Here is a 12,532-nt window from a genome sequence, read left to right as displayed (position 1 = left end):
CTCCTCCTCCAGGGTTCAAGAGATTCTCCTGCCTCAACCTTCCAAGTAGCTGGGATTACAGGTGCCCGCCACCACACCCAGCTGATTTTTTGTATTTTTAGTAGAGATGGGGTTTCACTATGTTGGCCAGGCTGGTCTCAAACTCCTGACCTTGTGATCTGCCTGCCTGGACCTCCCAAAGTGCTGGGGTTACAGGCGTGAGCCACCATGCTGGCCAATTCAGTGGTTTTTAGTATATTCGCGAGGTGGGACAACCATCACTGTTATCTAATTCCAGAAGCCTTCATTGCCCCAGAAGGAGCCCATACCCCTTGGCACTCACTCCCCATTTTCCCCCAGCCCCTGGGAACCATCGATCTGCTTCCTGTCTCTATGGATTTGCCGACGGGCGTTTCGTGTCCATGGCTCTCTGCAGGAGCGGGAGGGTTCCACGGTTCATCCGTGCTGCAGCGTATACCGTTTCATGCTTCATTCCTTTTGTAAGGCGGAGTCAGGTTCCAGCCTGTGGACAGACTGTGGTTGATGCATCTGTTCACCCGCCGATGGAAAATTTTGATGAGCATTTGATATGCTTTTTGTCGGAGACAAACACGTGCTGAAGGCCTGGCTGCTGGCAGGCAGACGTAGCCCCAGCAGGGAGGGGCGCTGCTGAGCAGGGTCTGGGGACACCTTGAGTGAGGGGCCGCTCTGGGAAGGGTGTCTGGACTGCGGGTGGCTCGGGGTTTGGTAACCTCACCAGGACAAGGAGGTCAACGGAGTCCCCCTGTTTAGGAGCTCCCCTACCCCTTCTCATGAGTCTCAGTTTGGTCCCAGCGGCCTGAGAGAGGTGCCGTAGTCTTATGGGGTCTACGACTGTGGAGGCTGAGGCTGGCGAGCCTCACATGTGAGGCTGGCGAGCACGGCGGTTTCCAGCAGACGCACCCGGCCCAGGTGCTGCAGGCCTCCCTCGAGTGACCCCGGTGACCTCACCAAGTCATGGTCAAATGCCCTTGCCCGTGGAGGAAACATGGCCCGGCGTGCTACCCTGACGACATCCAGGAAGTGGCCTCAAGGCCCAGGTGTTGGCTGGGGTACCCCCGTTGCGGCCGAGGAAGGTGCCTCACCTGGGAGCAGATGGGCCATGCTGACACAGGCCAGGGCAGCGCGCCTTCTCCTGCGGTTTGCACAAAGTCTTATGCCTCCTGCTGGTGCTCAGAAGTGGCGCATGTGCCCCCTCAAGTCCCAGCGTGAAGTTCCTGTTTCCGCGTCTCTAGGCAGCCCACCTTCGGGGACCCTGTGCCCCAGCTCTGTCAGGCCCTCAGCTCCACCCTCGCCAGTGCCTGCCTGCTCTGCCCACAGCCTGCAAGAGCCACAGCCAGGAGCCTCAGGACTATCTGGATGAGCTCAAGCTGGCCGTGGCCTGGGACCACGTGGACATCGCCAAGAGTGAGATCTTCAGTGGGGACGTGGAGTGGAAGGTGCCTCCCAGTCTGGCCCACCCGCCTCCCCCTCCCAGCACTGCCCAAGCTGCCTACGCTGCCTGCTCCTGCACCCCGTGGGCTGCTTGGCTGAGCCCATTCCCAGCTGTCCCAAAGTCCAGGGCAAGACCAGGCCACACGGTTCCGCCCGCGCTTCTGCCTCGCTCGCTGGCCCAGGCAGAGCCGGCTGGGTGCCAGCTGTCCCCGAAGCCCAAGGGGGTTGTGACACCCTCAGCATTTTCTCACGACTGGCCCCCCTGTGCCCGCCCCCACTCAGGGGGCAGGCTGGGGTGCAGGAGAGCGCGAGGGTCTGCGTGACCTGGCCCTGGGGATGGGGTCCCCGTGCTCCCTGCTCTCTCCTTCTTTCGGCCCCCCTCTTCCTGTCTCTCACTCACTCTCTTGCCCCCCTTCCCTTGGGTTCCCATGGCCGCCAAGTCCCGTGACCTGGAGGAGGTGATGGTGGACGCCCTGGTCAGCAACAAGCCCGAGTTTGTGCGCCTCTTTGTGGACAACGGCGCGGACGTGGCTGACTTCCTGACGTATGGGCGGCTGCAGCAGCTTTACCGCTCCGTGTCGCCCAAGAGCCTGCTCTTCGACCTGCTGCAGCGGAAGCAGGAGGAGGCCCGGCTGACGCTGGCCGGCCTGGGTGCCCAGCAGGCCCGGGAGCCACCCACGGGGCCACCCGCCTTCTCCCTTCACGAGGTCTCCCGTGTACTCAAGGACTTCCTGCAGGACGCCTGCCGAGGATTCTATCAGGACGGCCGGCCGGGGGGCCGCAGGAAGGCGGTGAGCGGGGCTCCAGGGAATGGGGGGTGAGGCCAGGGCCACAGCGGGAGGCCGACGCCCATGTCCTCCAGGAGAAGGGCCCGGTCAAGCAGCCCACAGGCCAGAAGTGGCTGCCCGACCTGAACCAGAAGAGTGAGAACCCCTGGCGGGACCTGTTCCTGTGGGCCGTGCTGCAGAACCGCCACGAGATGGCCACCTACTTCTGGGCCATGGTGAGCCGAGGCCGCGGGCCCAGCGTGGGGGCGGGGGAGGGACGGCCTCCTGAGACCGGGTCTCCTAGGGCCAGGAAGGTGTGGCAGCCGCTCTGGCCGCCTGCAAAATCCTCAAAGAGATGTCGCACCTGGAGACGGAGGCCGAGGCGGCCCGAGCCATGCGCGAGGCAAAGTACGAGCAGCTGGCCCTGGGTGAGTGACTGGCCGGGGCCGGGCCCGCGTGTCGGGGGAGGATGTGATGGAGGGTCAGACACAGGGTCCTGGGCCTCGCCAGGGCCGCCTGTTACCGCCGTGGGGCTCCGGGTACCCTCAGTGGCCTCCTCTGTAGGAGAGGACAGACGGCTCTGCCTGGGGTGGAGGCGGCCCCAGACCCTGAGTGTGGGACCGCTGGGCACATGGTGAGGAAGATAGAGCCTCACACCCCAGGCATGCACTGGGCCCTACCGCGGGACAAGGGACAGTCAGGGCGGCGGAGGCCCCCTCATCCTGCTGGGGGAGGGAAAGAGCCAGAGAAGGACAAAGGGTCAGGAAGGGTCCGGAGCAGGCCAGGCGGGGGCAGAAGGCCTGGCTGGGCCCTGGGAGGTGAACGCGGGGTGTGGCCACACACCCCAGGTCTGGACGGGGGATGGACGAGGGGCGTTGGGGGCCGGGCATCGGTGTCTTGTCCTAGCGGCCAGGGCCTCCGGGGGCAGACCTCTTCTCTGAGTGCTACAGCAACAGTGAGGACCTCGCCTTCGCCCTGCTGGTGCGCCGGAACCGCTGCTGGAGCAAGACCACCTGCCTGCACCTGGCCACCGAGGCTGACGCCAAGGCCTTCTTTGCCCACGATGGCGTGCAGGTGAGTGCCAGCTGGCCTGAGGGAGAGCTGCCAGGGGGCAGGGCTGGCGGGCGAGCTTGGCCCAGCTTGAGTTGACTTCGCAGCCTGCGGCTGCCCTGTCACTCCCGTCCCCAGCACAAGGGAGCAGGGTGGGGCTTCTGTTCCTGGAAGGCGCCCCCCTGGCTTCCTCCACCAGGCCCATTCCTGCCTCTGGGCTCAGTGGAAGTGCCACTTCCTCCTCTCAGTCCTTCCCAACCACCAAGCCCAATCTTTTCCCTAGTGAAGGGCACAGCAGCTCAACCCACACCCCTGCGATGAGCATCCCCAGGAGCACGTCCCGCACCAGGACGGGGGCTCCAGGAGGGAAGGCTGGGCTGGGCGCCCCTTCAGCTCACGTGGGCCAGGCACCTGGGCATTCCTGGGGCAGGGCATAGCCTGGGCGAAGGTGCAGAGGTGGAGCCAACAGTTTTGCCTTCACTTCAGGCCTTCCTGACCAGGATCTGGTGGGGGGACATGGCTGCGGGCACACCTATTCTGCGGCTGCTAGGAGCCTTCTTCTGCCCCGCCCTCGTCTATACCAACCTCATCACCTTCAGGTGGGTCAGGCCTGTGGGCTGCGTGCTGGCTGGGGCAGGCACCAGTGCATGTGCCGGAACCACAGGGAGGGCCTGGGCCTCGCTGGTGCTGGTGGCAGCCTGACTCTGTAGCCCCCAAGTCCAGACTCCCTGCAGGTCCCACTCCCCACAGTACTTGCACCCAGTGGGCACTTTGATGGCCAAGCGCCCGGAGCCACGCAGGCGCCTCTGGGAGTACTTCCTGCAGGCCTGAACTCTCCTGTGCTTGCAGTGAGGAAGCCTCCCTGAGGACGGGCCTGGAGGACCTGCAGGAGCTGGACAGCCTGGACACGGAGAAGAGTCTGCTGCACAGCCGGTGCGAGGCAGAGGGCCGGGCAGGGTGGAGGGGACCGGCGGGTGGTGGCTGGGAGGCTGGACTGTGGTGGGGCACCCAGCCGGGCACCAGCCTCACCACTGCGGCCTTCTCTGTGGCACAGGGTGGAGGAGATGGTGGAGGCGCCGAGGGCTCACAGTGACCGAGGCCCGCGTGCTGTCTTCCTGCTCACACGCTGGCGGAAGTTCTGGGGCGCTCCCGTGACTGTGTTCCTGGGGAATGTGGTCATGTACTTCGCCTTCCTCTTCCTGTTCACCTATGTCCTGCTGTTGGACTTCAGGCCGCCCCCCCAGGGACCCTCAGGGCCCGAGGTCACTCTCTACTTCTGGGTCTTTACACTGGTGCTGGAGGAAATCCGGCAGGTAGGTGGCCACACTAGCTTGGGTCCCCTCTACTCTGCAGCTTCAGGTTGGGCAACCTAAGCTGGGTCCTGCCCTCTCGGGGTGGGGCTACCCATCTGTAGAACAAGAACAGCATGGGGCCTCCCACCTTCCCAGTCACCAGACCGAGCCTTGATCCCTGCTCCAGACCGAGCCCTGATCCCTGCTCCAGACTGAGCCCTGAGCCCTGCTCCAGACTGAGCCTTCATCCCTGCTCCAGACCGAGCCCTGAGCCCTGCTCCAGACTGAGCCTTCATCCCTGTCCCAGACTGAGCATGACCATGGTCTCCTTCGTCAGAGTCTGAACCCTGACCTGTATCACAGACTGAGTCCAGACACTGAATAAACTGATCCCTAGACTCTGGGCACAAAGAGCCCTGACTCCAAGTGGAGACTGACCTCAGCTTCTGTCCCCAGACAGCCCTGGAATAGCTTCAGTGGACCCCCAGTCCCACTGGTAGCCTGGGCCCTGGTCATAGATGGAACCCCGATCCCCATGGCACACTGAACCCTGATCCTTACAGATCCGAGTTTGTCCAGGTAGGGCTGTCCCCAGCGAGGGGCCTGGACAGCTCTCAGTGGACTGCCTGCCTCCCTCTCAGGGCTTCTTCACAGATGAGGACACACACCTGCTGAAGAAGTTCACACTGTATGTGGGGGACAACTGGAACAAGTGTGACATGGTGGCCATCTTCCTGTTCATCGTGGGTGTCACCTGCAGGTCTGTGGGGCCCAGAGGCCGTGTGGCCTCAGGGGGGCTTGTGGGCAGGCTTCCCGATGAAGCCACTCAGGTCGGGCGTGGTGGTGGCACCTGTGGTCCCAGCTACTCAGGAGGCTGAGGAGGGTGGGTCACTTGAGCCAGGGAATTTGAGGCTGCAGCAAGCTGTGATCACAATACTGCACTCCGTCCCGGGTGACAGAGCAAGACCCTGTCTGCTAGAAATAAATAAACAAAAGATGAAGCCACTCAGGGCCTCAGGAGTCCTGGCCTGGCCCTGGCCCTGCCCACACCCGGCATGCTGTGTGCCCCTGGGGAAGCCTCTGCCCCTCTCTGGGCCCCGCAGCCGCATCAGCCTCCCACCCTCCAGGATGCTGCCCTTGGCGTTTGAGGCTGGCCGCACAGTCCTCGCCATGGACTTCATGGTGTTCACGCTGCGGCTGATCCACATCTTTGCCATACACAAGCAGCTGGGCCCCAAGATCATCGTGGTGGAGCGCATGGTGAGCCCCGGGCCTGGCCCTGGAGGGACAGACAGCCCCTGCCCGGGCCCCCGGCTGGCCGCTGACGCCCCTCTTTCTGCTCCGCCCTGTGGAGATGAAGGATGTCTTCTTCTTCCTCTTCTTTCTGAGCGTGTGGCTCGTGGCCTACGGCGTCACCACCCAGGCGCTGCTGCACCCCCATGACGGCCGCCTGGAGTGGATCTTCCGCCGGGTGCTCTACCGGCCTTACCTGCAGATCTTCGGGCAGATCCCACTGGACGAGATTGATGGTTTGCACACAGCCAGCGGGGGCAGGGGCGGGGAGCACGTGGAGCCCTGTGTGCTCGAGTCCTGGGCACGAGTCTCTCCAGAGGGGTCTGCTGGGGCGAGGGAGACCCCAGCCTGGGGCAGAGATAGGAAAAGTGGCTGAGGCCTGGTCCCCAGGCCCCCCACACCCCAAAGGGCCAGGCCTGGTTCCTGAGGCAGAGGCAGCTCCAGTCACGGAGCCCCGACCTGGGCCTTGGGCTGGGAAGGAGACACAAGGAGATCCCAAGGCAGCCAGGACTGGCCTCCTGCTTGGGAAGACCAAGCGGCAAGTCTTGCTCTGGGGGTGGTCTGTTGGGGGCGAAGGGAGGCACAGAATGGGCCCAAAGGCTGTCCCAGCGATCGTCCGGGGTCTGGGCCCTCCGGCTCTCCTCACGGCCCCTGGCCTCTGCCCTTCTCCCACAGGGCCCTGCTTGACCTAGGTGCCCCGTCACCCACCCACCCACCGGAGCCCTTATGCCGTCCTGCTGGCGAGACCCTTCCACCATGCGGCCACTCCTAAAGGCACCCTGGCTGCTCCTGGGGACCCACCCCAACATGTGTGTGCGGCCTGTCCGTGCCTATGGGTGTCCCCAGGCCGACCCCTGTAACTGGCTGGGGCTGATGGAGGCTCTGGAAACTTTTTCATAAGCCAGTGCAGTGGGGAGGGTGGGGTGGGGGACAGAGCCGCTTGGCCATGGGGGCCTGTGTGCTGATGGGGTGGTGATGGGGAAGCTCAGGGATGGGGCAGGGACCTGTGCAGGCGCCTGGGATGGCTGGGACTCAGTGAGGAGCCCCGACCTGGGAGGGGACGCACACCTCTGGGAAGGTGGGCCAGCAGCCAGCCAGCCCCTGGGGCCTTCGAGGGGTGCCGAATGCTTGGAGATCCAGCAGAGAAGGTGCGGGAAACATTGTTCAGGCGGTGTCAGGCGGCTGGGGCTGCCCAGCACAGGGCAGTCATGGCACAACGTGCTGCCCAGGCCTGACCCCGACCTCTGTGGAGTGGCACTCAGGATCCGCGATAAATATTTGTTGATGGGATGACGGCCAGACCGGAGCAAACACAGGCCTCCGGGACAGGCGTGGGCGACGCCGTGATGGAAATCGCCTCTCCCAGCGCGGCTCATTTCCTTGGGCTGTTTTCTTAGCCCCCGCAGCCCCTGCTGACATTTTGGTGTTTGCTCATCACAGGCATTCATTTTCCAGGCCATTAGTTTAACCAGACCCTGCCTGCCTGCGACCCCACCTCGCCCTCACCATATGGTCTCCAACACTGCCCTGTCCGCAGGGCCCCTCGGGGCAGGAGGAGCTCTAGACAGGCGCCTCCAGCCTGGGCAGGGTTAGGGATCCCCCCTTTCTTGAGTGGCTGCATCTCTGGTGGGCCAGTCCCAGACACTCGTATGAGGAGACAGGCCTGGCCATAGCCTCCTTCTCGATGGGAGAAGGCGGGGAACAGACTCCCAAGGAGCCCTGCTCCGAGTGCTGCCCCAGGGAGGTCTGCGGTGCTGCTGGGATCTCAAAACCCTGTGCTGAAACGCCTACAACAGGGCCAGCCCGGCAGCACACGGAGAGTCTCAGGTGTGTCACTTCCCCTCTCTGAGCTGCAATTCCTTGGGGTCAGTTCAGCCGCCAAGCAAATGTCTGGGCCCTTCAGGCTGAACCCAGCCACTCACTATGAGCCCCTTATGCTGCTGGGCAGAGAGTTACTCACACATGCTGGGCTGAGAGGGAGACTGAGGCTCAGACAGTTTCTGCACAGCCTGCAGGTCTCCTCAGAGCCCAGGACAGCCCCCTGCCCCACTCTGCACGCGTGCCAAGCTGGAGCTGGGGTTGAGCTGTGGTGATGAGCTTGTTCTCTGGGGCTCCAGGCCCCAGGGACAATTTAATTTCCAGCCCAGCCTGGTGGCGCCTTCCCAAATCACAGAGTCGGGGAGGGTGTGGGGGTCTCATTCCTCAGAACTGCTTTTATCAGACAGATTTACGGCTTCACAAACAGGCTCTCCAGGCTGGCCCTGGCCCGCTCCTCCAGATTGCAGGGACGAGAAGGGTCATCAGTCTGCCCAGGAACAGATTCATGGGCTGGAGGTGGCCAGGGCGGGCAGAGGAGGGGCAGGCCTGGGGTGGGAGCGTGGGGAGGGCTGGTGCTCACTGACTGCCAGTGCACACACAAACACTCAATAACTCACACATGGGCCAATGTGTCACAATAACTCACTCGGGAGAAACAAGGCAGGAATTCACCCCGGGAAGGAGAACGGACCCCTCCAGCTCAGGACCCAGGCACAGAGGCAGGAACCTGGGAACAGGGAGACCCCCAGAACCCACCACAGAGCAACCTGGAGCTGGCAGGCACCAAGACACACTGGAATGTGCCTGTGTGTGTGCCAGTGTGTTCACACAGACTCACACAAGAGCACGTGTGCCAGTGTGTTCACACAGACTCACACATGAGCACGTGTGCCAGGCACATCCAAACACATGTACAGGCTCACACAGACACACCCCAGCGTGCATGCTGGGGAGGGAGGAGAGAGCGGAGCTCCCATTAGGATATGGAGGGGATATGTGGTCCCGGATGGCCGGGGCACGCTCTGGCCTCTGGCTGGGACCCTGAGCACCCTGACTCCCACTGTGGCTCCCTCCTCCCTCCTCCTGCCCTGCAGTCTGGGGTGGGGTGGGGGTCCAAGGCTGAGCCCTGCAACGGAGAAGCCGGTGTGAGGTTCTGGTTTTAAGGGACTGGAGTGAGATCTGCTGCCCCTCCAGGGTGTCCCTGCCCAGGGCCGAGGGAGCTCAGCCTGCCAGCTCCCAGAGTGCACTGCCTGAAGAATGTTCTTGACTTGCGTGGCCCAGTGCGGGATCGGTGCCCTCAGGGCTTGCAGCAAGCCCTGTCTGGAGCCTGCTGGCTCCATACATTTTGGAAAGGTGGTGGAGTTACTCCCCAGCTTGGAGTATGATCACAGGGGTTAGTGCTGTAAAGGCTCTGAGACGTCCTGCAGTAAGGACCCCATCTCCCTTTCCTCAGCAGCTCTCCCCAAACCTTCAACAGCAGAGGCTTTTTTAGGATGAGGGGTGGAGGTTTTAACACATGCAACAACCAGCAGAAACCTGTGTCCTGTGACCCCTCTGTCCCCCACCTTCCATCCCTCTGGGGGTCTTGGCTCTACCTCCAGGGCCTGTGGCCCTGGCTGACTCCAGCCCCTGGTGGAAGCCCAGCAGACATGGCAGAGGGGCCCAGGGTGGGGCTCACCACCCGTCTGGTTCTGGTTTGCTGTGATGGGGGTTTCGGTGCTAAACCCCAGGCCATCCTGGGTGAACTGGGACAGTGGGTCACCTAACAAGCACCAATGTCCCCTGGGTTCAACACTAAGACTAAGCTCTCTACCTCAGGGCGTTTGCCTGAGGCCGCCCTTGTGGCTGCCCTTGGTCTGGTCCCCACGGCACCCTTGCCTTCCAGAAGCCCGTGTGAACTGCTCCACCCACCCACTGCTGCTGGAGGACTCGCCATCCTGCCCCAGCCTCTACGCCAACTGGCTGGTCATCCTCCTGCTGGTCACCTTCCTGTTGGTCACCAACGTGCTGCTCATGAACCTGCTTATCGCCATGTTCAGGTGACTCCACCCAGCCCCTAGAGGAGAGAGCCCTGGGGCGGAGGGAGCAGAGGGCCATTCCCCAACACCACCTCCTTCCGGTCCACCTGGTGCGCCGCAGAGGGTGGAGCTGGGTGCCCCAGGGCAGATAGGAGGCGGCACAGCCTGGACTGTGGGGCTTTGCCTGCCCAAGACCTCGAACTCTGTGGGCCGCCCTCCTGGTCCCAGGAAGCAGGGCCTGGGTCTTTGGGGGACGGGTGCTGTGGCGAGTACTCTGGGCTTGTCCAGGAGAGCAGAGTGGACAGGGGAAGACCCAAGGAGAGTGCAGAAGCAGTGCTGGGCCTCGGTTTCAAAAAGCGCTCCCCAACAGCAATCAGGGTGCAGGTAGAATGCGTCCCCCAGGTGGGCGGGGGAGCCGGTAGGTGACGGCTCGCCTGTGCCCCTGCAGCTACACATTCCAGGTGGTGCAGGGCAACGCAGACATGTTCTGGAAGTTCCAGCGCTACAACCTGATTGTGGAGTACCACGAGCGCCCTGCCCTGGCCCCGCCCTTCATCCTGCTCAGCCACCTGAGCCTGGCACTCCGCAGGGTCTTCAAGAAGGAGGCCGAGCATAAGCGGGAGCATCTGGGTGAGGCCGGGGTGGTGGGTCCCAGGGCGGGGCTGTGCGCCGGAGACGGGTCTGGAGAGACCTGGGCCCCTCCTCAGCCCCGTGGGTCCTCGGCTGGGCTCTGTGCAGGCTGGCACAGCTGAGCCCGTCCCCTGCAGCTTGGCCATCCCTGCACAGGGTTGTTCTTACCCTCCATCCGCTGGCTGGGCCCCACTCACTCCTGCCTGGCCTACCTGGCCCCGGGACCAGGCCTGGGCTCTGCCACTGAGGCCCATGTGCTCTAGTAATGCTGACTGCCGCCCCGCTTTCCCAGAGAGAGACCTGCCAGACCCCCTGGACCAGAAGGTCGTCACTTGGGAGACAGTGCAGAAGGAGAACTTCCTGAGCAAGATGGAGAAGCGGAAGAGGGACAGCGAGGGGGAGGTGCTGCGGAAAACCGCCAACAGGTGCGGGGGCCTGTCCTGATCACTGGTGGGTGTCGGGCTGCCTTTAAGCGGGGATGTGCCCTTGGCGTCAGTGACAGAGGATCTGAGCTGGGGAGCCGAAGCTGAACGGGTAGGGGCAAGGCCCTGTCCAAGCCCAAGGGCCTAGCTTTCCAGCCTGACCTGTGCAGGACCCTGCTGGGACGCCCGGCCAGGCGAAAAGGGAGCGCGCACAGTGACCGCTGGTGCCCTCCCTGCTGTGGTCTCAGGAGTGTGACTGCCCACCCCTGGCTTCCCTCCAGCCCCGGCTCCAGGGGCCTGTCCCCGACTGCCTGCCCTGTACCGTCTTGCTGGGTGGTGTGCCCAGGCAGGGACGGCACCCCAGCCCTACCAGGAAGGCACAGAGCGCTCTGTACCCGCGCCAGGTGCACTTTGAGGGGTCCTGGTGCCACCAGATCTGGGCATGAGGGGGGAAGGGAAAGGGCCAGGGCACCCAGACTCGGGCACACAGGGAGGCCTGGGGGGATGGGGAGGCTCCCCACACGCGGAGTGCTGCGTGGCCATCCACAGCTACCCACCCGCTCCTGCCGCAGAGTGGACTTCGTTGCCAAGTACCTCGGGGGGCTGAGGGAGCAAGAAAAACGCATCACGCGTCTGGAGTCACAGGCAAGCGAGCCCCGGAGCTCCTCTCCCTGACGGGAGGCGGGGGCTGCGTGGGGCTGCTGGGACCTGCCCACAGCCCTGCCCGGTCACTCACAGAAATGAGCCAGACCAGAGCCAGGACAGGAGCACCCCAGTGGGCGGAGGAAGGTCCTGGGGAAGAGGGGCCGTCCCCGCCTGTGCCTGCTCCCACCCTGCCACTAGAGAGGCCACAGCCTTAAATGAGGGGTGTCACATTTAAGACCCCTTGCGTTTCACTCTACATGCCTCACGGGAGCCTCACCCACCCCTGCCTTTGAGTGGCAGCTCCCAGAGGGAGGAGTCACGGGGCAGCGGGGGCCCTGGCAGGAGAGGGGAGGTGGGGAGACTGCCTGTCCCCTGCTGTCCTGAGAGAGCCCTGGAGCTTCCCGGACATGTTTCCCTCCTCCAGATCAACTATTGCTCGGTGCTCGTGTCCTCTGTGGCTGACATGCTGGCCCAGGGTGGCAGCCCCTGGAGTAAGCCTGTTTGGGGAGCGTGGGATGAGGGTGGGCATGGGCACCCACCCTGCAGCAGCTGGTGGGAGCAGGGGGGGCTGTAGGCTGTGCTGTGTACTCTGCCTTCCCTGCCTGGCCTGGGAGTCTCAGGAGGCCTTGGCTGGACACGGTTCTTCAGGGCGGTGTGGGAACCCTCTGGTGGAGCCCCGGCCTCGGCCAGGGTCAAATGTGGTTCACTCAGACTCCTGAGGCTCTGCTTGGCACAGGCCCTACTGGGCTGTCCTGCTCAGGAGGCAAAAAGGCCCTTCCGCCTCACGGGGGTGCTTTCCTAGTCCCAGGAGTGCAGGCGGAGGCCTGGTTGTCTCTGGGCTCCCCATCTTCCCCAGGCTGGCCGGTGGGGACTCACTCGGAGAGTCATGGCATCCTGGCCCTTGCTCTGAGCCAGCGACCTCTCCCCTGCCTGGGCCTGCCCTGCTGGCTCCCACCGCTCAGGAGGCCCTTCCTTCCCAGCAGGCTCTCGACACTGTGGCGGGGGAAGCCGGCTGCTGGCCTCTGACCACAGAGGGGGTTTAGATGGCCAGGAACAACCCGGGGCTGGCCAGCCGTCCTCGGACACCTAAGCTGCTTGGCCTGCCGTATGAGGGCCACCTCACCTCAGCAGGCCACCCTGGGTCT

The 12,532-nt window shown here is 63.8% G+C and overlaps 1 protein-coding gene across 1 annotated transcript in view; it reads left to right on the top strand.

Moving 5' to 3' along the window:
- TRPM5 (transient receptor potential cation channel, subfamily M, member 5) overlaps nt 1-12,477 on the top strand; it is an 18,273-nt gene extending 5,796 nt beyond the window's left edge. The window contains exons 8-24 of the mRNA XM_011930155.1: nt 1,339-1,457; nt 1,893-2,243; nt 2,315-2,455; nt 2,524-2,647; nt 3,148-3,293; nt 3,756-3,868; nt 4,119-4,202; nt 4,324-4,582; nt 5,203-5,321; nt 5,689-5,821; nt 5,916-6,090; nt 9,558-9,711; nt 10,139-10,320; nt 10,613-10,745; nt 11,315-11,387; nt 11,812-11,878; nt 12,371-12,477. Coding sequence (XP_011785545.1) covers nt 1,339-1,457; nt 1,893-2,243; nt 2,315-2,455; nt 2,524-2,647; nt 3,148-3,293; nt 3,756-3,868; nt 4,119-4,202; nt 4,324-4,582; nt 5,203-5,321; nt 5,689-5,821; nt 5,916-6,090; nt 9,558-9,711; nt 10,139-10,320; nt 10,613-10,745; nt 11,315-11,387; nt 11,812-11,878; nt 12,371-12,477 — 2,480 coding nt within the window. The remainder of the gene's footprint in view (nt 1-1,338; nt 1,458-1,892; nt 2,244-2,314; nt 2,456-2,523; nt 2,648-3,147; nt 3,294-3,755; nt 3,869-4,118; nt 4,203-4,323; nt 4,583-5,202; nt 5,322-5,688; nt 5,822-5,915; nt 6,091-9,557; nt 9,712-10,138; nt 10,321-10,612; nt 10,746-11,314; nt 11,388-11,811; nt 11,879-12,370) is intronic.
- The last annotated feature ends 55 nt before the right edge of the window (nt 12,478-12,532 follow it).

This window comes from Colobus angolensis, unplaced genomic scaffold (genome assembly GCF_000951035.1).
Source record: "Colobus angolensis palliatus isolate OR3802 unplaced genomic scaffold, Cang.pa_1.0 Scaffold84, whole genome shotgun sequence".
Classification (NCBI taxonomy): domain Eukaryota; kingdom Metazoa; phylum Chordata; class Mammalia; order Primates; family Cercopithecidae; genus Colobus; species Colobus angolensis.
This window is presented reverse-complemented; position numbering and strand designations above follow the sequence as displayed.